The 21,021-nt window shown below is 43.1% G+C and overlaps 1 protein-coding gene across 14 annotated transcripts in view; it reads left to right on the forward strand.

The window, feature by feature from the left end:
* CNTN1 (contactin 1) overlaps positions 1-21,021 on the forward strand; it is a 470,483-nt gene that overhangs the window by 316,150 nt on the left and 133,312 nt on the right. For all 14 annotated transcript variants that reach the window (XM_059726013.1, XM_059726000.1, XM_059726001.1 and 11 more), the window contains 6 exons: positions 2,061-2,157; positions 2,335-2,516; positions 7,932-8,056; positions 12,839-12,956; positions 15,230-15,380; positions 17,941-18,068. In XM_059726013.1, the coding sequence (XP_059581996.1) occupies positions 2,061-2,157; positions 2,335-2,516; positions 7,932-8,056; positions 12,839-12,956; positions 15,230-15,380; positions 17,941-18,068 (801 nt within the window). The remainder of the gene's footprint in view (positions 1-2,060; positions 2,158-2,334; positions 2,517-7,931; positions 8,057-12,838; positions 12,957-15,229; positions 15,381-17,940; positions 18,069-21,021) is intronic.

Below are 21,021 nucleotides of genomic sequence, written 5' to 3' on the forward strand. Positions count from 1 at the left end.
ACTTTGCTATTACAATAAACTGGTGGTAAATGCAGGAGGCTGCCCATTCTATGCCCTGATGCCAGGAGGTGCTATCCATGACTCCGTTCTGTCCCTACACCATGGCCCATGCCTCGCAGATGACATCCAAGATGTTATCATATCCTGGCACCTAACTCTGGCCTCTCTCATTGGGCTCCATGCCCCTTACTCATACTGGGCTCCTTGCCCCACACACACAGTTGGGGCTCCTAACCCCTAGGCTCCTTGCCTCTTCACTAGACTCCATTCCTCTTGCTAGGCTCCATGCCCTTTCCCAAACTTTGGGCACCTAGCCCCTCATTTGCTCTGGGCATGTTGCCCCACTCTGGACTCCCTTTGGTCCTGCTGACCTCCTTGCTGGGTTACCCACTAGGGTGTGGGGGCTGGGATTATGAGGTGCCCCTCCTCACCTTTCTCTGGGAAGGTAACTGGCTTGGCATCTCTTGGGGCTCCCATGCCATTAGGAGCCCCACCAGGCCTCCCTTCCCCATCATGGAACAGTTTCAGGTCACATCCAGGACTAGTGAGGGCTCCTCCTTCCCCATAGCCTCACCCTTACCTCCAAGGTGTTCCAGGAGCATCTCAGCCCGATGTTGCCTCCTTGGCTGCTCAACACAGACTGCTGCCTCTCCGGCCTATGTTTGAAAATGGCCACCCTCATCAGGCACCTGGCAGCTGCTTGCTCCTGCCCTTAAAGTGGCAGGCACCAAAGGTGCACTGCCACAATTTGCTTCAAAGATATTCTGTAAGCATTCAAATACAATGAGCCACATCATTTCCATGATCCACATCATTTCCACACAGGTTGGGACACAGGCCACTGATCCTGATCTTTTTGAAAAGTAGGGAAACCTGTACTTGGTAAACCAGAAATCGATTAAAGGCTCTACATCTTTGTGCCAGTCCCTTGAGCTTTCCCTTTGTTTCCTTGTTACTAGATTTTTCTGTGCTGTTTTTTTAAAAAATTGTAAATATTGTAAAAAGAAAGAGTAAATCCTACCCTTCCTGCTATGTTAGAATGTCAGTCACTGGAATCCTGTGCTGTATTTGATTCATGCTTGATTTAATTTGTACAAATTGGGCCTGTTGTATCAAAGGATACATATTTTTCATATAGTAAATGTTGATGCTTATATTTGAGTCTGAATTTATCAAGTATTTGATTTGGCATTTTAACATAGGGCTCACCTTAGAATTTCTGTCTTGAGAGAAAACGGGGTAAAAACTGTATAGTAACTCCTGTTAAATCTTTATGAGCACATATTTCCTATACATGTAAAAATTAGAACTGCTTGATAACATCACATGTACATTAGCAAGAAGTACCTTATATTCAGTAATACCTAGACTCTGGGCCCTGCAGTGGCATGATAAAGGAAGGATCCTCCCCTATCCTTTATACCATGGAACAACAGAACTGCTCTGTAAATTCAGGACTTCAGTAGCCCTTGTGTCTGTTAGATTTTCCATTCTGCGAGTCACAATACTCAGTGAAACTTAGTGGCTGCTTGTCGATCTTGTCCTTAGCTCTTCCTTGACCCACTGCACAGGCTGAATCCTTCATCTGATGGCAAAGGGGAAACATGTAATGCTGAGTTTACTGGTAGGTAGGGTTTGATATCCCCACATAACTTTTGGTATGTCACCACTCCTTATACCTTCATACAACAAAACTTCCAGGTCCCTTTATGCCTGCAAAAGAGAAGAGGGTAAACTTAAATTTTCCAGTAACAAAAATTATTCCATCCACACTTTGTCTAAGGATACTATAGAAATAAGCTGTTTAGGCTTTGACTGTTCATGTATTTTTCTCCCTTATTTTTACTAGATATCGTTATACTTGCAGTTTACATCTGTTTATGTTGTAGGTCTTTTATTACCAAAACATCAGAGCTAAATCAGACTTTATGGACATGATATCACATAATGTAAAGAATAATTCTAGAAGTTTAAATATTTTTTTCAGCTTTAGAAGTTAAAATAGCTGTGTTCATTTCTGTCTTGGACTTGCAAGTTATAATCATCTCTTTTAATGGCAGGTGCTAAAGTATATCCTGCTGATATCAAGGTCAAGTTCAAGGATACATATGCCCTTCTTGGACAAAATGTGACCCTGGAATGTTTTGCACTCGGGAAGTAAGTATCTTTCAAATTTGTTGTAGACTACTGTACTTGGTTTTGTATAACACGGAGAGCATAAGGTCAGGATTTTAAATACAAAAACATTTCAACAGCACATATGTTTTTGCATTGTACAAATTAAAAGCCAATTCTTAAACAATGCTTGACCTGTGGTATTGTATCTTTTCAAAGCCCTGTTCCTGGAATCAGGTGGAGTAAGTATCTTGAACCCATGCCAGCCACTGCTGAGATAAGCATGTCTGGTGCAGTTCTCAAGATCTTCAATATTCAGTATGAAGATGAAGGAATTTATGAATGTGAAGCTGAAAACTATAAAGGAAAAGATAAACATCAAGCACGAGTTTATGTTCAAGGTAGATGGAACATTTTGATTTTCCACAAATTATGGTACAGTTTCATATCTGGTGAAGCACCTGTGTTTTCACCTTTAATGTCAGTGCAATGTAACTGCATCGTTTTGACACATTGCTGTTTCAGTTAATAAAACAAAATAAAATTCATGCATTCTGGGACAAGCATAGAAATCATCTGTTAAATGGACAAATGCTCAGTTTGGTTCATTGTGTTAGCTGTATGTATTCCATGACAGCAGTGTGCAAATATTAGTATTAGCATAAGCAATGCACAATGAAAACTAATTAATTTTATTGTAGAACAGTTGAATTGCCAGGAAGAAAAAAAAGGCAATATGTTTCCTTGTGTCTTCACTGTTTGGCTCTTTTGACTCTCTCTTACTCTTCCTTCGTACTTACAGATCTCTCTCTCTCCCCCTCCTTCCCCTCCTGTATGTATAAATGTATATACACACATACACAAAACACATGGGAGGACACCTAGAATGGCAGGGGTGGGAGATGTCAAGAGAGAGTCTCTCTATACAAAAGTATGTTATATATCCATATCCAAATACGCTTTTGAAAAATTGTCATCAAGATTTTTTTTAAATATCTACCTTGCCTTAGCTTTGCTGCCTATTCAGCTAGTTTATAGAAAAGGTTAATTATTCTTTTGAGCTTTTTGTGCTTCACTTTAATGAAAATGTAAATGTCTTTTTTTCTGTTTTAATCAAATTATTTTGTAAAAGACCAAAGATCCCAGATCCCAGTCATGTTTGCTGTCTTCCAACAATTTTTTTCTCTTTTGTAATGTTCCATCATTAAATTTCTCTTGTCTCTAATAGTGACAAACTTCTCCTTATCTGCTTAGTACACAAGACCATTCTCCAAGGTGTATCATTCTCCGAGGCAGTTAATGATCCCTATTATAACCTATCTCCCTGTGTTACGGAGGTCATATCTGTTTGTTATAAGTGAATGATGCTAATTAATTTGACCTGCATCACTTAGTGTAAGCAAAATTTGTGGGTGCTTTTTACGTAGTTTTACAATATTTTCTCGATTCCAGATATCTTTTGTGAAAACCTCAGTAATATACAATGTTCAGTTCATTCCTTGTTATCTCTAACTTTATATTGTTTATTTATATCACCTTACTATGCCATTACATAGTTAATATGTGTAATTAATCTGAACTAATCATCTTGTTAAGGTGACTGGTATTATTTTAAACTCTTGGGCAGTCATGGTTTGCCGCTTCCATTTCTCATTTTGCCCCATAAAAAATATTTTACAATTATGAGGCCTGTATGGTAATACCAAGCATTCTGTTACTGTTGTTGTAATTTGTACTTAATCACTAACTTAATCCTTACTTTATATTAATTGCTGACTTTCTAATTTAGAAGATTCCCTGTTCTTGATGCCCTGGCCTCTATATAACTACCCATATAAAGAAACCTTCATTATAGCATTTCTTGGAATGTAGAGCATGGCTTGTTGTTGAAATTAGTTCTTGTTGCTTCATACTTTTAATAAAATGGTGTGCGTTTATTCGTTGTAACAGAAAAAGTCCTATAAGAAGATAAGTCTATCAAAAATATGACAGACTTTCAGGGGGCTGGTTGCATGAGAAATGGCACTTCTGTCAGCACCCAGTGAGCCCAAACTATGGATCTGGCCACCATTATGCCAGGAATACAGAGATGGTGCTTGCCCCAAAGAGCTTACAATCTAAAACAAATAGCAACAGATTGGTACAGATGAATAGATAAAGTTTAATTTCAGTGTGAGAATGTTGGTCAGCATAATACACACTGGTATCATGCACTAGTTAATTAGCAAGTGTCAAGTTTTGATAGGAATTAGTATTACAGATACGTGGAGAACGCCATGAGTAAAGTACACCTTATTCTTCTGCACTGTCTGAGATGTATACAACTACTAAAATTAATTTATAATAGTGGTATTCAACTGACAGCTTGCAGACTGGATTTTGCCAGCAGAGCCATGTCATTTGCCTATGGGGTCACATCCGATCAACGCACAAATCTAGCAATTTGGCAACAGAAGTGTGGTGGGCAGGAAGCATGACAATGAATATTGCCGCCTCTCCTTCACCACCAAATTTCTGGACCTGTGAGGACCCCAGATTCATAGTTTCATAGTAATTAAGGGTCAGAAGAGACCTGAATAGATCATCTAGTCTAACCCCCCACCACTGGTTCCAGCGCATGCTGGGATCACATGACCCCAGGCAGGTGTTCATCCAATCTCTTTTTGAATTTACCCAAGGTAGGAGCGAGGACCACTTCCCTAGGAAGTTGGTTCCAGATCCTAGCTACCCTGACAGTGAAGTAGTGCCTCCTAATCTCTAACCTGAACCTATTCTCCAGCAGCTTCTGGCCATTGTTCCTCATCACCCCAGGTGTGGGTGGGGGGAATAGGACCCTCCCTATTTGCTGCTGATCTCCCCTAACAAGTTTGTAGGCAGCCACCAAATCCCCATTCAGCCTCCGCTTGCTGAGGCTGAACAGGTTCAGGTCCCTCAGCCTCTCCTCATAGGGCCTGCCCTGTTGCCCTCCAACCAAGCGGGTGGCCCTCCTCTGAACCCTTTCAAGCCAGGCCACATCCTTCTTAAAGTGCAGTGCCCAGAACTGGATGCAGTAATCCAATTGAGACCGGACCAATGTCGCATAGAGGGGAAGTATCACTTCTCTGGACTGGCTTGAGATGTATCTCTGGATTTACGACAAGGTGCTGTTGGCTTTGCTGGCTGCGGTCTGGCATTGGCAGCTCATGTTCATCTTGGAGTCAATAATGACTCCAAGATCCCTTTCTGCCTCTGTGCTCACAAGGAGGGAGCTCCCCAGCTTGTATGTATGCTGTGGGTTCCTTCTCCCAAGGTGCAGCACCCTGCATTTATCTACATTGAAGCCCATCCTATTACCATCTGCCCACCTCTGTAGTCTAAGTCTAATTGCAGCCTCTCTCTCCCTTTGAGCATGCCTACCTCTCCCCACATCTTGGTGTCATTAGCCAACTTGGACAACATGTTTTCCACCCCCTCGTCCAAGTCGCTGATGAAGATATTGAACAGTGAAGGCCCCAGGACCGAGCCCTGGGGGACCCCACTGTTCACATCCCACCAGGTCAAGTACGACCCGTCCACCACCACTCTCTGGGTGCGCCCCATCAGCCAATTTTTGACCCATCCAACTGTGTAGGCATCAATGCCACAGTCGCTCAGTTTATTAATGAGAATGGGGTAAGAAACAGTGTCAAAGGCCTTCTTAAAGTCCAGAAAGACTACGTCCACGGCGACACCATCATCCAGGGATTTAGTTACCTGGTCATAAAAGGCCATCAGGTTGGTCTGGCAGGACCTGCCTTTGATGAACCCATGTTGATTTCCCCTGGACATGATCTCCCCTGCTGGCCCCTCACAGATGTGCTCCTTGATAATTTTTTCAAGGATTTTCCCCAAGACCCATGTGAGGCTTATGGGCTTATAGTTTCCTGGGTCCTCCTTTCTCCCTTTTTTATAGATGGGGACCACATTAGCTAGTTTTCAATCTCCAGACAGCTGGCCCGTGGACCACGATCGCTCGTACAGCCGGGCCAAGGGCACAGCAATGACCCCCACCAGCTACCTCAACACCCATGGGTGAAGAGCATCAGGACCCGCAGATTTTAAAATATCCAGCCCTTCCAGAAGGTCCCTAACTACTTCTGTGCAGACCCGAGGCCTGGCAGTGCTATCCTCAAGATTGCCCTTACTTGTGGTGGGAGAGCTGTCCTGTTCCCTGTCCAAGAATACAGAGGCAAAGAACTTTTTAAAGATTTCAGCTTTCTCATCTGGCGTAGCCATAAGATTACCATTTGAATCTAACAGGGGCCCTACATTACCCAGTGCCCGCTTCTTACTCCCAATGTATTTGAAGAAGGACTTTTTGTTGTCCTTAATTCTGGTTGCTAGCCTGAGCTCCACCCCCGCCTTGGCCTTCCTAATGACCCTCCTACACTCACGGGCCAAGGAGGAGTATTCCTCCTTGGTGATAGCCCCTCTCTTCCAGTGGGTGTATGCCTCCCTTTTGGCCCTCAGGCATTCTCGAATGCCTTTGCTGAGCCATGGGGGTTTCAGAGCACTCTTACCCCACTTCTTTCTCTCGAGGACTGTCACACTTGAAGCCTGGAGGATCGTCCTCTTAAGGTATGACCATCCCTCATGGATTCCCATATACTCTAAGTTTTGGACCCTCAGTGCCTCCCCCACTATTCTCCTAAATTCATTGAAGTTGGGCCTTCTGAAGTCAGGGGCTTTAGTTTTGCTATAAGCCCTCAACACCCTGCACTGGATGGTGAATTCCAGCAGGTGATGATCACTGTCACCCACGTGGTCAACGACCTGCAGTCCCCTCACCAGGTCATCCCCAGTGGCCAAAACCAGGTCCAGCAAGGCATCTCCCCTAGTGGGGCAGTGCACCTCCTGGATAAGGTAGAGGTCTTGTATTTCAGCTAGGAACCTATGCGAACAGTCAGACCTGGCTGACTCAACCCCTTGGCAGGGTCTAAAGCAGACACCCACCGTAAGATCCCTTTCGCCTTGCCCCCCTTGAAGTTTGACCCATAGTGCCTCTGCCTGACCTTCCTCCACCCCTAGGCTAATTCTTGATGATGTGAGTTACTCTTTGACATCGAGGGCAACCCCCCCCCCCCCGCCTTTCCTCCCAGTCCTGTCCCTTCTATATAGCATGTATCCCTGAATACCCACCGGCCATTCAGATGATGTAGCTCTGTGCAACGTATCATGCTTGAAGCATGGGGTTGCTTTGCAGCTAGATCTGGTGTAATGGATTGTACCTGGGGACTGGCCCTGTGTCACTCATCTGGCTCGCAGAGCTGGATAGATGGAGCACTGCTGATCTATAATCATGGCTTATGCATGAGAGCCTACAGGACTGAGCTTTAAATAAAGAACCCTTGTGCTTCAATTTGAGTTAGGAAAGGCCTTCTAGAGGCTGTCTGCATCATGTAAAGCAATGCAAAGCAATGCTGCTTTGCTGTTTAGCTGAAATAGAAGAAGCAGTTCAGCTACATTATTACCCTGGGCAGAGTGCCATGCCAAGCAGTGCTTTCAGTACCTGGGTTTGTCATTCAGAGCTAGTTCAGGGTTATCTATAATACATAGCATTGGTTTGTGCAAAAATACACATACTATGTTTCGGCAGTATATATTGGCTTTTAGGACTTAGTGTTATTGCTTAATTTTTTGGGAAATATTGAGTAAGCAAACATTAATAGAACTAAATACTAATAAATAGTGATGATTTATTTATGACGATGATATGCATTTTTACTGTATATATACTTATATATATCTAATGTATATATCTAATGTTTACAAGGTATTCTAATATGTTTGTTTTTTAGCATCTCCAGAATGGGTAGAGCATATCAATGACACAGAGAGAGATATAGGCAGTGACCTGTATTGGCCTTGTGTAGCTGCAGGAAAACCAATTCCAACCGTTAGGTGGTTGAAAAATGGACTATCGGTAGGTATATGCTTACATGTTGAGCTGTATTCATTGTTTAGTTGAACACTGGGGCTACAGACAGACATTCAAAAAGCTTAAGGCAGAATTGATCTAAGTTATGCAGTTTTCTGTAAGTGGCATAGTTTGGGTAGTTGGCAAACAGAACACATATTTGCCCTTTGGTGGTGGATGTGGAGAGAGTTGGGCAAATTTTAAACTAGGTTCCACCATTTTTAAACTAGTCTCTGTGTGCCAAATTTCTGTTGTGTAATGGGCATAGACCAATTTCTGATCACTTATACCAGTCAAATTGTAATGTCTGTACCTGTTGTGGATGCAGTTTTTATAACATGCTTTATTAAGCAGAATCCTTGAAAAATGTACAATATAAATCTTAGATAATTAAGACTGTTTAAGGGATCAATATGTGTGTGTATATATATATATGTTGGTTTGCTGTTGAGTTTTGAAAAATAGTTTTCTTACTTTATTTAATATAACAGTCATTTCAGATAATTTGTTCTTAATAGCATACACTTGCAATACCTCTTTTTCTGGGAGTTTCTGCCATAAATCTTTTCTTGTCTCTAAATAAAAATGCTATATAAAAGGGCCTGAGATCCTTTTTAGGATGAAATTATTGTTTAAATGTTTAAGCTTGAATACTCTAATATTATAAAAGCTGTAGTCTGTCTGTCTGTCTGACCAAAATGCCATATTTGCACTCTGATTGACTGATGGAAACTACCAGTCAGAGTGTGAATACAGTGTTCAAACAGGAGGTGGCGGTGCAGTGGAGCATCGCCATGATGGTTGGGACACAGGGGATGGAGTGGGGCTGTGCTGGCTTCATCCATCCCCCCTCCTTGCTCCTTGAAGGTGACAGCGCTGGTACAGAATGGAGCAGGTTCGTGACACTGCAGGGGTGCCAGGCCAGCAGCACTGGCCTTGCCCACCCCTGCTCCCTGCAGGCAGCAAATATTGAAGGGGGGCCGAGGCCAGCGCTGCTGGCCTTGCCCCCCTCTCTCCTGCCTGACTCCCTCCTGATGTGGGGGGAGCAGCAGACCCTAACTGATGTACCAGGGTGGGGGGGCCTGGCCCAGCTTGAGCTGGTCCCGAAACAGCGACAGGGAAGGTGGAGAGGCGGGTCCGGCCTGACCCCAACATGGAGGTGTCAGGACCCAGGGCAGCCGGCCAGCAGCTCTCCCTGACTCCCTCCCGGGCAGTTAAGGGTTCGTCAGGCGGGTACTTGTAACGTTTGGAGTGGAATTAATTAGGCGGACGCTTATCGGTTGTAAAGCAAGATTATTTACTCACGCTGTCAAGGTGGTGAAAGACAGAGGTCAGAGATACTTGGTTAGTTACAGCTTAGAGTTCGTAGGTCAGTCTGCATAAGTGGCCAGATAGAAATGGTCGGGCAGAAAATTGGTCGGGCCGGCAGGTCGTTGATTTACGTCTGAGATTGGGTCGAGACATGGGGGGGCACTGACAAGTGATCAAATTGTCAGTTTACTCTGATGCCTATGTCAGAGGTCTCCAGGTGTATACGGAGTCGCTCTCCCTGACTTCACGGAAATGCAGCGGGGTTTTGTTTGTGTACTAGCCAATTGCTTTTCTCCATGTCATAAATTTAATTAGAATCGCCAATTGTATAGTGGTTTTCATTAGGGTGTTTGTAGTAGGGATACTCCCCTGTCATTTTGACCAATTATAATGATTTATGTACAGCACAGAAGGCTAAGTTCTATTTCATGTTGGTGTCGCAGTTATAAATTTCTTTTTGACATGCGCAGCAAAAAAAAACCCCTGTTGTTATCATTTGTTACCCTTGGTTAACCTAGTGCAGAAAAAAACTGTTTTAAATGGTTTTACTTGCTTGTGATATGGGCACTACTTAATTTGGTTGTGACAGGAGGGTATGGGGGGAAGCATGCCAGGCCCCACAATGGCTGCGGGGAGGGTGGGGAGGCCAGGCTCAGCCCCACGGCAGAGTGGGGGAAAGAGGGTGTGGTCCCTTCCCCCCACTCCGTGGAGGAGATGGTGGCAGTGGCACAAAGGGGGGGAAACGAGGTTGGGGCCACCACAGTGAGGGGGACAGAGGGAGTGGCCCCAAACCCAAACTGCCAGGGGGGATGGGGTTGGGCCCGAAGCAACGGGGGGGGGCAGGGGAACAGGGTCAGGCCCAAATTGGGGGGGCAGGGCTGGACAAGGGGAACAGGGGCGCAGGGGTGGATGCTGGGCTCTGTCCCCACTGGCCCCCCAAGTAGGGGTGGGGGGAGCAGCCCTGAAGCAGCAGGGGCGAGGGTGGGGGGACCGAGCCTGGCCCTGGGCCTCTGTCCCTACCCCCCCGGCAGGTGACAGAGCAGATGGGCAAGTAGCGCTGGCCCCTCCCCCCCACGGCAAGGCCAGCACTGCTGGCCCTGGTCCCCTGACCCTGCAAGTAGTGGTGATGGAGTGGATGGTGAGAGGTAGGGCCAGCAGTGTTGGCCCCATCGCCCCTGCTCCCTGCAGGCTGTGAAAATGGAGAGGACAGGTGGGCAAGGCCAGCACCGCTAGCCATGCGCCCCTGGTGTTGTAGGCAATGGAGCAGATGGCGGGGTGGCCCTGGCCTTGGCCCCGACCCCAGCCCTGAAGCAGCCAGGGAGAAGAGGGGGAGCGGGCCTGGCCCCAAAGTTGGTGGGGTGGGGCGGGGCTGGACACAGGACGCTGTCCCCAGCCATCCCCTCCCCCACGGCATTTTTGACCGGCAATTGGCTAGTTTAATATAATATAGTTTAATATAAGTTATATTTCAGACAATTTGTTCCTAATAGCACACACTTGCAATACCTTTTTCTAGGAGTTTCTACCATTATTGTTTTTCTCGTCTCTAAAAATTCTACCAATAAGGGCCTGAGATCATTTTTACCCTTTTAAACATTAATCTGTCATAAACAAGGTAGGGAAAGGAGTCATAAGGAAGGGAAAGGAGTCATACAGAGGGTAAGGTTTAAAAATGAAATGGCTGTTGTCTCTACTTGCATTTTGCTTTGTGTGTGTGTGTGTGTGTGTGTGTGTGTGTGTGTGTGTGTGTACACACACACACATATATACACACACATATTACATATGTATACATACATTTTCTCATATATAAAATACACTCTAAGTCAGTATGAGACTCGAAGGCACATATACAATGGAAAATCTTGCAAAGTACAATAAACAAGCACAAGCATGAGTAACAAAATGGTCAAAGGTAGTGTAGAGACATGAGAAGAAGAGTATGAGTGTTAAATAATGTAGGCTTAATTTTGCATCAGCTTTCCCATTTTTAGGAGTGCTTTCTAGACCTTTAATATATTGTTGTAAGTCACTCTCAAAAATATGTGTAGTAGCCATTGTTCATGTTGGTCTCTCAATATTCTGTTCTCTGCTGCTGTAATGAGAGAAGGGTTCACAATTTGACTAACACTATACTGTGTGTGTGGAGCTGTTCTGACAGTGATACTAGTATGCAGACAAAGAAGACAATAGAGTAGAGCTATTTTGGCTACATTTCTAAAAACAATGTATGGAGATTAGGGGGAGAAGGGATATCAGTGTCTGCCATATGGAAAGGGATTAAACTAGAAGAAAACAATATTATTTTCTAGCTTTTGTGGTTAATTATAAACAAGTGATTTAAGAAAGAAAATTACTTGACTGTTCTGTTTAACTTGACTTTCGCTAACAAATCTACAAACCAAATTGCAGAACGTGTTAAGTAGTTCTCCAATATTAAATCACAGAATTACACTGTTGGAATTATAAGATGATTTAAAATAGGAAATAATAAAAATATTCTAAGTGTCATGAAAACATTATTCATTTCTAAATCAGATATTTTTAAATGAGATATTTTCCCTGGTTGATACACAAAGATGGCTCCCTTTAGAAAAGCTGATGTAAACATTTTATCTACAGTACAGGTAATTCAGACACTTATTGGGAATTTAGAGAACTACTATTTCTTTAATTTTTTACTACCCCACCCACTTTAATCAACCCTTATGTAAGAAGAAATTCTCATTCTTTTTCTCAAGAAAATAGTTTATTAAAATGGTTTTCCTAAAGCAGTTACCCTTGTTTTGTTGTTTCCAAATACCTTAATATTTTCTCAGTCTACTGTTTTATTTTTCCTAAACTATATCTGGTATATATTTATGAATGCCAATTTATTGCTTAGTGGAAGTAAGAAAGTTCAAAGTGGCTAGCACTAACCCTCCTGAAGTTTTCAGGAAAATTTCCATTCCAGTTTAGGACCTGGACTGGACTTGAACACAACCACTACCTAGTATTGTTGTAAAATAATTTTCAACAATACACTGTATATATTTTCTTACAATTTGTTGAAATAAATCAAGTTGTCCTGGTCTGGGGCTTGCATGACATGATTTGTTTGGTAATCATGTGGATAAAAAAAAGGGTAATTCCTGCTTCTCATTTTCTCTTATGTTTCAGCAGTATATGGATTAGTACAGATACAGTAGTCTAAGATATGTGTACTTAATGTCACTCAGCCATATTCTTTCTGTTCAGCTGATAAAAAGCACTGATTCTTTCTTGTTTAAAATATGGTAGTTGTAATACATGACTATGACAACTGGAATGTAAAATAGGGGGAAATAGTGTATTTAATGGGATATGAAGGATGCTACACCAACACTAATACCAAAAAAACAGAGAGAGAGTGAAAGATATATGGATGGATAGAAATCTTTGACTGTGTAGTGCATAATAATATTCTTATTACTTTACTTTTCTTTTTTTTATTCATAGTACGGGAAAGGAGAATTAAGAATACGGGGCCTGGCTTTTCAGGATGCTGGAATGTATCAATGTATAGCTGAAAATGCACATGGCATTATTTATGCTAATGCCGAACTGAAGATTGTAGGTCAGTGAGAAATTTATTTGTTAAACAGTTTCCAGTCTGATTAAAATGGTAGTTATGTTTTTATATTTACAGGCACTGATTTGTGTAAGAAAATTGCAGTACTTTTGGTACTGCATTGCTGGCTCTGGGATCATATACTGAAGAACTGTTTTGAATTGCTGCTATTGAATATAATTGAGATGATGTTTAATTATGGAAACGTTGAAGGGTGCAGTAGAGTACTGCCAAATGTCTAAGGAACTGAATTTTACGTCTAGTGTAAGTCCAGTTTTACCTTCCCATGCTGACTTGCCACTAAAAGCCAAATCAGATCAAATCAGATCTGCTTTCATAACAAGGGTTTACAGTGCTTCTGGACTACCACTATCATTCTGACCTTGCAGACTGGTTATGAAGAGGTTTCTCTCTCTTCACAACTTTCTACTGGGTCTACTCTACTGGGCATCCTCTACTTTCTATAAAATCCATGCTACCACTCAACACACAACTTGGTATGTGCAGTAAAGCTCCTCCTGTCACCATTCTTTCCTGCCCCACTCCAGCCAGTCAAGCATTACAACATTGTCCAGTCTCATTATGCACTTAGGACTGGGGAGGGCAAAATATGGCCTGCAGGCCAGATCCAGCCTGCCAGGCAGTTTCAGCCAGCCCATGAGTGCCCACTAATTAATTGTGCCCTGTCTAGACCATGCACTTTGCTCTCACCATCATGTGTGGGAGGGCCCTGGCCCTGGCCCTAGCCAGCATGCACAGATTCTGGGTAGAGCCACTGCTGCCACTACTGCAGCTGCCAGGGGACCTGCTTGGCTTCCCTAGCCTCTAGAGGCTCCTTGTGTCTCTGCTGCAGCACTCTCTCTGGGCAGTATGTAGTGAAGTTGCAGTGGGTGGGGGAAAGCTGCAGCTGGGCAGGAGCACAGACTGTGGGGCTGGGGCTGGTGGGAGCGCAGAGTTGTCCAGGGTCTGCACCCAGTGGGGCAGTGGGAGAGCGGAGCTCAGGTGGGCAGGGTTCGATAGAGCCCCGTTCGATAGAGACAGGTCAACCTGGCTCTGTTCCTTGCTGCCATGTGCAGCTCCCAGAATTGCCTGGGGCCCTGAGCCCTCTGTACACAACTTCCCAGTTAACGCCATTATGCTGCTAGATGACCCAGCCATCTGACATACCACAGAGTTTCCCCAAATCAGCTTCCTTTTAATTTTTGCATCTCATACATCTCATACCTGCTGCCCATCAGGACTGCTTTTCTGGGTCCTAGTCTCTTCCCCCGTTCGCCTGTCCTTCTCCCACTTCCTCTGCCCTCTTACTTCCTGGCCCCCTCTAGTCCTTTGGTTCTCCTCCCTTCATTTTCCTATCGCTCACTTGAGTTCCTCAGCCCATTGCACTACTCCAGTAATTCCCTCTGTTAGTTGTTATTCCTTTCCATTCACCCACTCACCACCAGACCTACAAGACTTCACAAAAACACAAATTGAGGAATGAAGGTGTTAGTTATCTGGTTGCTTGTTCATTATTAAATACTTGTCGATAATATGTAAGCTTAACCAGTGGTTTATAGTTTTCTCTGTAATGCTGCAATTGATTAACAGAGTTGTTTCCCTCAGCTGTGCTTGTTTCTTTGGCTTTACAAATAGTGTTGGTACAAAGACAAGACAGACAATAAAAAAGAAGCATTTTCTCTTATGATCAATTTTAGAGGGGAAGATCAATGAGGCCAGGTCTGACCTCAGATATGTCTTGTTTCTCCTGCTGAACTCAATTGAAGCTGCTTTTACAACAAATGAGAATAGGATTTGGCTGAGCAGTTGGCCCAGTGGAAGAAAACTAAGGGGACTGTGCTTACATGTTCCTATAGGGCTGTTAATAATAACCAAGAATGGAAACAAATTTTAAGTTTGACCCTTACAGCAAGCTGAACATGTTATGTTATAAGAACCTTAAATATTCAAGGTGTGATTCAAAGCAGTCTGAAGTCTGTGCCAGTCTTTATATTGATTTCAGAGAGCTCCGAATCAGACCTATACTACAGTGAGATCAGAGGTCAGAGGAAACTGAGAAATCAGCAGAAAATAAGTTCAGGAGTGACACACCATTATACATCATTTACGTAGTTCTTTCTACTACTGCCGAGCTTTTTCTTGTTCCCCTCAGTAGTGGAACAAGGGCACATGTCTTTAGTTCTGCCACACACAGGTTATTTTTACTGTCATAAGCAAACCATGCTATGTACACTGTACAAAGACAAAATGGCAATGTCTTGATTATTCTCTTCTGTCAGCTTCACCTCCCAACTTTGAACTGAACCCAATGAAAAAGAAGATCTTGGCTGCTAGAGGAGGCCGTGTGATAATTGAATGCAAACCTAAAGCTGCTCCCAAGCCACAATTCTCATGGAGCAAAGGAACGGAACTGCTGGTAAATGGGAGCCGGTCAGTATTTACTGTTATTCAGAGCAGTGTGTCATAAAACCCTTATCTGGTGCTTGGCATTTAGGTTAAATCGTAGTTGAGTCCAAATGCAAAGCTTGTAGTAATTGATTGGATTTTGCTCCAATAATTTAATCATCAAAGCCCCCTTTTTAATTAAAAATACAAACTACCTTGCATACTTATTCTCATCTTGCATATAAATCTTCCCCATAGGCTTGCAGTGAGTACACTTATTTTACTCAGAATTATTCATGCAACTGCAGTATTAGGTTTAACAGAGCAGTGATTTAATCCTTATTTAAAAGAAGCCGCTTCAGTTGTCCTGTTTTACCTGGTACTGGTTGCTATTTTTCTACTGTCTTGAACTGCAGAGACATGAAGGAAAAAGAAATGTTACTAACTGGTAACTGTAATCCTCTAGAAGTTCTCCTCTGGAGCTATGCTCTTCTCTCTACTTTCCAGGGCATGAGGAAAGGAGGGTATGAAGCCATGAGGAAAGGAGGGTAGGACTGGAGGCTAGCCATGAGTGACCCCTACTGATTTTACTACCACCACAGTTGCAAGCATGAGCCTACACTGTCACGAGCAGAAACAGTATAGCCAGGGAATGCCAGGTGTATAAATAATGGTCTCATGGTATTTTACAAGAATTTCCTAGTTTCTTAAATCAACATAGCATGTAGATTTGTAATGACAAAGGTATGCCATTTCTCCAGGATTTATTATTTACCATAATTAAAATTTGAGTTTGTGTTTAATTTAATGTTTCTCCTTTTTGTTTAGTTAGAATGCACAAACCAGTGTGTTCCTCAGTCCCTTTCTTATAGATCATGTTTGCCAAAACAAATTAATATACTCTCTTGGCCTATATAAAAGTGCCTTATTTATGAAAGTCATGGGATGTCATTTGCGGCATGACACAAATGAACTTTTAACTTGTACATGAAATGAGATTCTCAAACCTCTAAATCCAGTCTGTCTATAGAGTCCCCCAAAATCAACCTAAAATTTCAGAGGTTGCCTAAAAGGGTGTGTGTAGTTTTCAATAATTATTTAAAATTGATTAAAATGCATCATTTGTAAAGGTTATAAATTTTAACTAGGAAAAGAATAAAAATCTGGAGTTGATAAACTACAGCTGACCTACAGCCCATGGGCTGGATCCAGCCCACAGAGACACGGGGGACCAGTGGCACCCACCTCAGCCTAAAAGTGCCCCCCCCTCTGCCCTGCACTGTGCAGCCCCCCTCCACAACCCTGGTGTTGGGGATGAGAGTGGACAGTATATGTGGCAGCAGCAGGCAGCTTGGGTGCTGCAGGGGGGAGCAGCGGCCAACAGCAGTGGATGGGTGAAAAGTTGCTGACCCAGGCATTATGGTATACATATATATAAGTTGCGTTTGAAACATGAACAGGGATGAGAGGGGACAGAGAACTCCCCATTCCACAGAGATACCAAGTAATGTCTCATTGTTCTAGTCCAGAGCTGTCCAGCTTCTATGGGCCAGGGTACCACACTTCACATGGGCCATGTCAGCAAGGCCTCAATGGTGCGAGCCAAGGCCTCACTAGGCCTGCTGTCTTGCAGGCAGTATCCCACTCCCACTTCACTGAGTGCCTAGACATCAGCTCACCAGCCATGGGCATCCCTGCTGAACTGTGCATGGACTTATCCAGCACTGTGTGCTGCACTGTACCCATGGGTTGGGGTCAGGAAGCAGAAACCAGAGGAAGGAGGGGAAAGCTAGAGATCCTGGCTGCACCAGTATTTAGAGCAATAGGGGAAGTGGGAGCTCAGGGGCTGCAGATTAACCCCTCAAACTGCATGTGCCCCCAGGCAGCCAGTTGGACAGCTCTGTTCTAGTCTGTGATCCAAGTAAAGGCAGTCTCTGGGTCATATGCATTCCTCTGGGCTCCCCTATTGCTCCAGCTATAGCAGCAGACAGGGTCTCAGGGCTCCCCTTCCCTTTTCTGAGTTCTTCTGCATCATGGCATAGGTTGTGGTGCCATTGGAGCCAGCAGCCTGGAGTGCCCATGTGGCATGGTGTTATGGGGGGCTCTGCAGGGAACTGAAAATGAGCTAGGGTACCATGTACACAGTCCAGTGAGGAGTGTGGGGCATATGCATGCACCATGCAGCCTGGTGAGCCTGTTCCCCCCACTAGCACTGTCCCCATTAGTGCTGCCCCTGGCCTCTTAGAAGTTGAACAGCCCTGATCAAAGCTGAAAAATAAAATGAAGCTTAGCACTGTTTTGCTCACTTATAAAATTAGATAGTACGTCACCTCTAAGTCCCCTTCCTGTGCTGCTTTTAAAGCCCCCAAAATTCCATTTGTTAAAACCACAATACACCATTAATTATCATGTGCTCTGGAAGCAGTACTGTATTCTATGATCTGGATACAATTGGAAATTAGTTTGTGTTTTAGGTAGGCATAAGCCTATGAGAGACCCTTATGATTTGTCTTTTGTCTTGTGTTGAAGTTCCTGCTGCAAGCTCTGTCTTCTTTTGGATATACAGTGAATGAAATCAGTTGATGGTTTTTCATCCTTTCAACAGCATACACATTTGGGATGATGGAAGCCTAGAGATTTTGAATATCACAAAGCTGGATGAAGGCACTTACACATGTTTTGCAGAAAATAACCGAGGAAAAGCTAACAATTCTGGTACTCTTGAAATCACAGGTAAAACTCCACTTTCACTATTCATATTAGATAACTTCCTGTAATTTATGATTTTTTTTCCCAATATAAGACTTCCCCTGGAAACCATTTTATGTCATTTCTTTCCAATGTAACTGCATGTGAAGGGATAGTTCATGTAAGAGTAGCCTGCTGTTTCCTCATTCAAGGAAGGGCAGTGGAAACATTGCATCTCGGCCACGTTCTTCTTCCAGTACTACTTCTTCCACAGAAGTTTCAGTGATGTGATTTTCCCATTTAGGTGGTAAGCTACTTCTTCTCAATTATCTACTTGACTACAGACCAGAAGAGAGAGATGGGACTGTGCTTATTTTGCTCATGGCTCCTCCATAGCTCTTCTCTGGCCTTTTTCAGAGAATCAGTGATGGGATTCAATTAAATATGTGTTTGACTTTATAATATAGTGTCACATGCCTAAATAAATATACGTCTGGCATACAAAGAAGCATGGGACTGAAAGGGGCCTCCTCAGACACTGAGCCCAGTTCCCCAGATTTACAGGGGTTCATTAACCCCAGGAATCCCATAGCCATCACTTCATACAAGGCGAACACCAAGAACATACATGTAGGAGAGAGAAGGGCACTGCCAATGCCACATCGTTGCAATAACGGGGAAGAGGTTGGTTATTGTACACTCAGAAGATCCTAGGCCATTCCCCATGCTACAGAGGAAGATACAAAAACAAACAAAGATACCCCCACCTCACCATGGTTTCTGTCTGTCTGACTTACTGGAAAAATTTCTTCCTGAATCCAGGTTTGGACATTGGTATGACACTTTGTCCAGGAACTTGTTGGTTTTCTAAGTACAGGGAGCATCCGTACCCCAGTGAAACCCCCCAGTCATTCCTGTGGTAAAAACCCAGTGCCTCAGAGGAAGGGAAAAAACAGTCCAGAAGGTGGTAACATTTATGAGGGGGAAACAGTCTTTCCTGGCTTCAACATGTAACCAGCAAAGGCCTTGAAGTATGAGATTCCCAAACATATTTTAGTTTGGAAGAACTCTCTCCTTATCCCAACGTGGGGACTGCAAACATATGACTCTTTATCACACTAATTGGTAAGCCAGAACTCCCTGCCCTGTTATACCATCCCTTCCATAAATTTGCCAAGTTCAGTCTTAGGGCAATTCAAGTTCCTTTTCCCCTACAGTCCTCAGAAGGTGAATCTACATGTGCAATTAGCATGCAGAAATAAACTCCGGCGCAGTTTGCACCCCAGTTTTTGTATCGCAAATGCAGCATTTACACATGTGCCTGCATGTTGAGCATGGTGGAGCAGCCCCAGGGGTCAGCCTGCCAGCCTGGGGCTGCTCTGCCAGGGTCAACATGCTGCAAAGGTGCTGGCTGGGGCACAAGGGTACTGCAGTGTAGGTCTAGTCATCAGGCAGCCCCCACAGTAGAGCACCCTCGTGCCCCAGCCAGTCCCAGTCTCTGTCTACATGTGCATTTCGGGACACTGAATGACTTTGCCATAGGAGAGTACTTGTCCAGACAGTACTATGCTACAGTGGAGTTAATTAATTTACTGCGCCCTAATAAAGGTGCCCATGTAGGTGGTGATGCTGCTTTACTGCGGAACTAATTAGTGAGCTCTGCAGTAAAGCACATGTCTAGGTGCACCCAAATAGTGAGAAATCTTCACATCTGAATTTATCTCTAGCCAGCATAAAATGATTTCCTCTTAAGCCACTTTTGTTTTTCAATCAAAAAATCTCCTCTCCTTCCCTAATATTCACTGCAGAAATATGCTCATAAAGACAGTGATCATATCCCTTGTTAATTTCTTTTTTAACTAAACTAAATCTTTAATTTTATTCCACATTAAAAGGTTTCCATTCCCTTTACAATCTTAGTGACCCTCTTTTGACCTTCTTCCAGTTTAAGTTAATCTTTTTTTTTAATTCTGGTGACCAGAACTGCATAGTATTCTAAATGAGGTCTTACCAGTATCTTGTACAATGGTTTCTACCACATATACTCTTGCTTAATACACCCTAAAATTGTGCTAGTATTTTTTCATATACTGTAATACGAGTATCTTAGGCTCATGTACTTAATTGTGAAAGGCAGGATAGATTTTCATCTTACAGACTAGCCAAAGTAGATATTATACATAGTAAAAATTTTTGTGAGTTATAAACTTAATTGAAACCATTTATTTCAATGCTGGAGGATTCTGATGAGCATATCAAAAATGGTAAACCAAAGACTGAGCCACATTCCTTGCATTACAGCTTTAACCCTCAAAAACAAGGCCAGTTGAAACATTTCATAATTTGGTTCCTAGAAATGACATTGATGGGTATATTAGGAATGCCTACAGAATGTCTTTTAAATTGATACAATATTTTTTAAGTGTCATACAAAATTGAAAGATGGCTATAAAATCAACCAAGAAATATATATAGTATTAGAATACCCTTTTCTACTTACAGACCTGGTTACGATTTTCTGTAACATCAACATCTTTGGTAACACTAAGATAAATGTGCTCTTGACATGCTTCTTGAACCTTCCTGGTCTTCTTTGCTGGACTATAGGAAGCTGTGCTGTGGATTTATTCCTTCTTCTTCTTTCTATTCTTTTCCTTACATAGTTATTTGCAGTTTTCCATAAGTAATGAAGTATTGTTTCTCAACAGACATATTGAAATCCCCCTTCCAAAGGTAGAATTCTAGAAGTCTTCAGATCCATTTTGACAGTTCTCTAGCCAGCATATGGTGATTTGAGTGGAGCTCTCCTTCTATAACAATACAGACTAAAAAGCAGATTTAGTAGATGGAAAAAATACATGCTGAATCATAGAAGAGTCATCACCTATCTTCTGCATGTGAAACAGCTATTGAACAAAAGTGATTCAATATAGTAGGTTAGTCATCATGGTCCAGAAACTAAAAATACCTGTTATCAGAGAACAAGCAGGCAGGATGC

This window comes from Alligator mississippiensis, chromosome 4 (genome assembly GCF_030867095.1).
Source record: "Alligator mississippiensis isolate rAllMis1 chromosome 4, rAllMis1, whole genome shotgun sequence".
In the NCBI taxonomy this organism is placed as follows: Eukaryota; Metazoa; Chordata; order Crocodylia; family Alligatoridae; genus Alligator; species Alligator mississippiensis.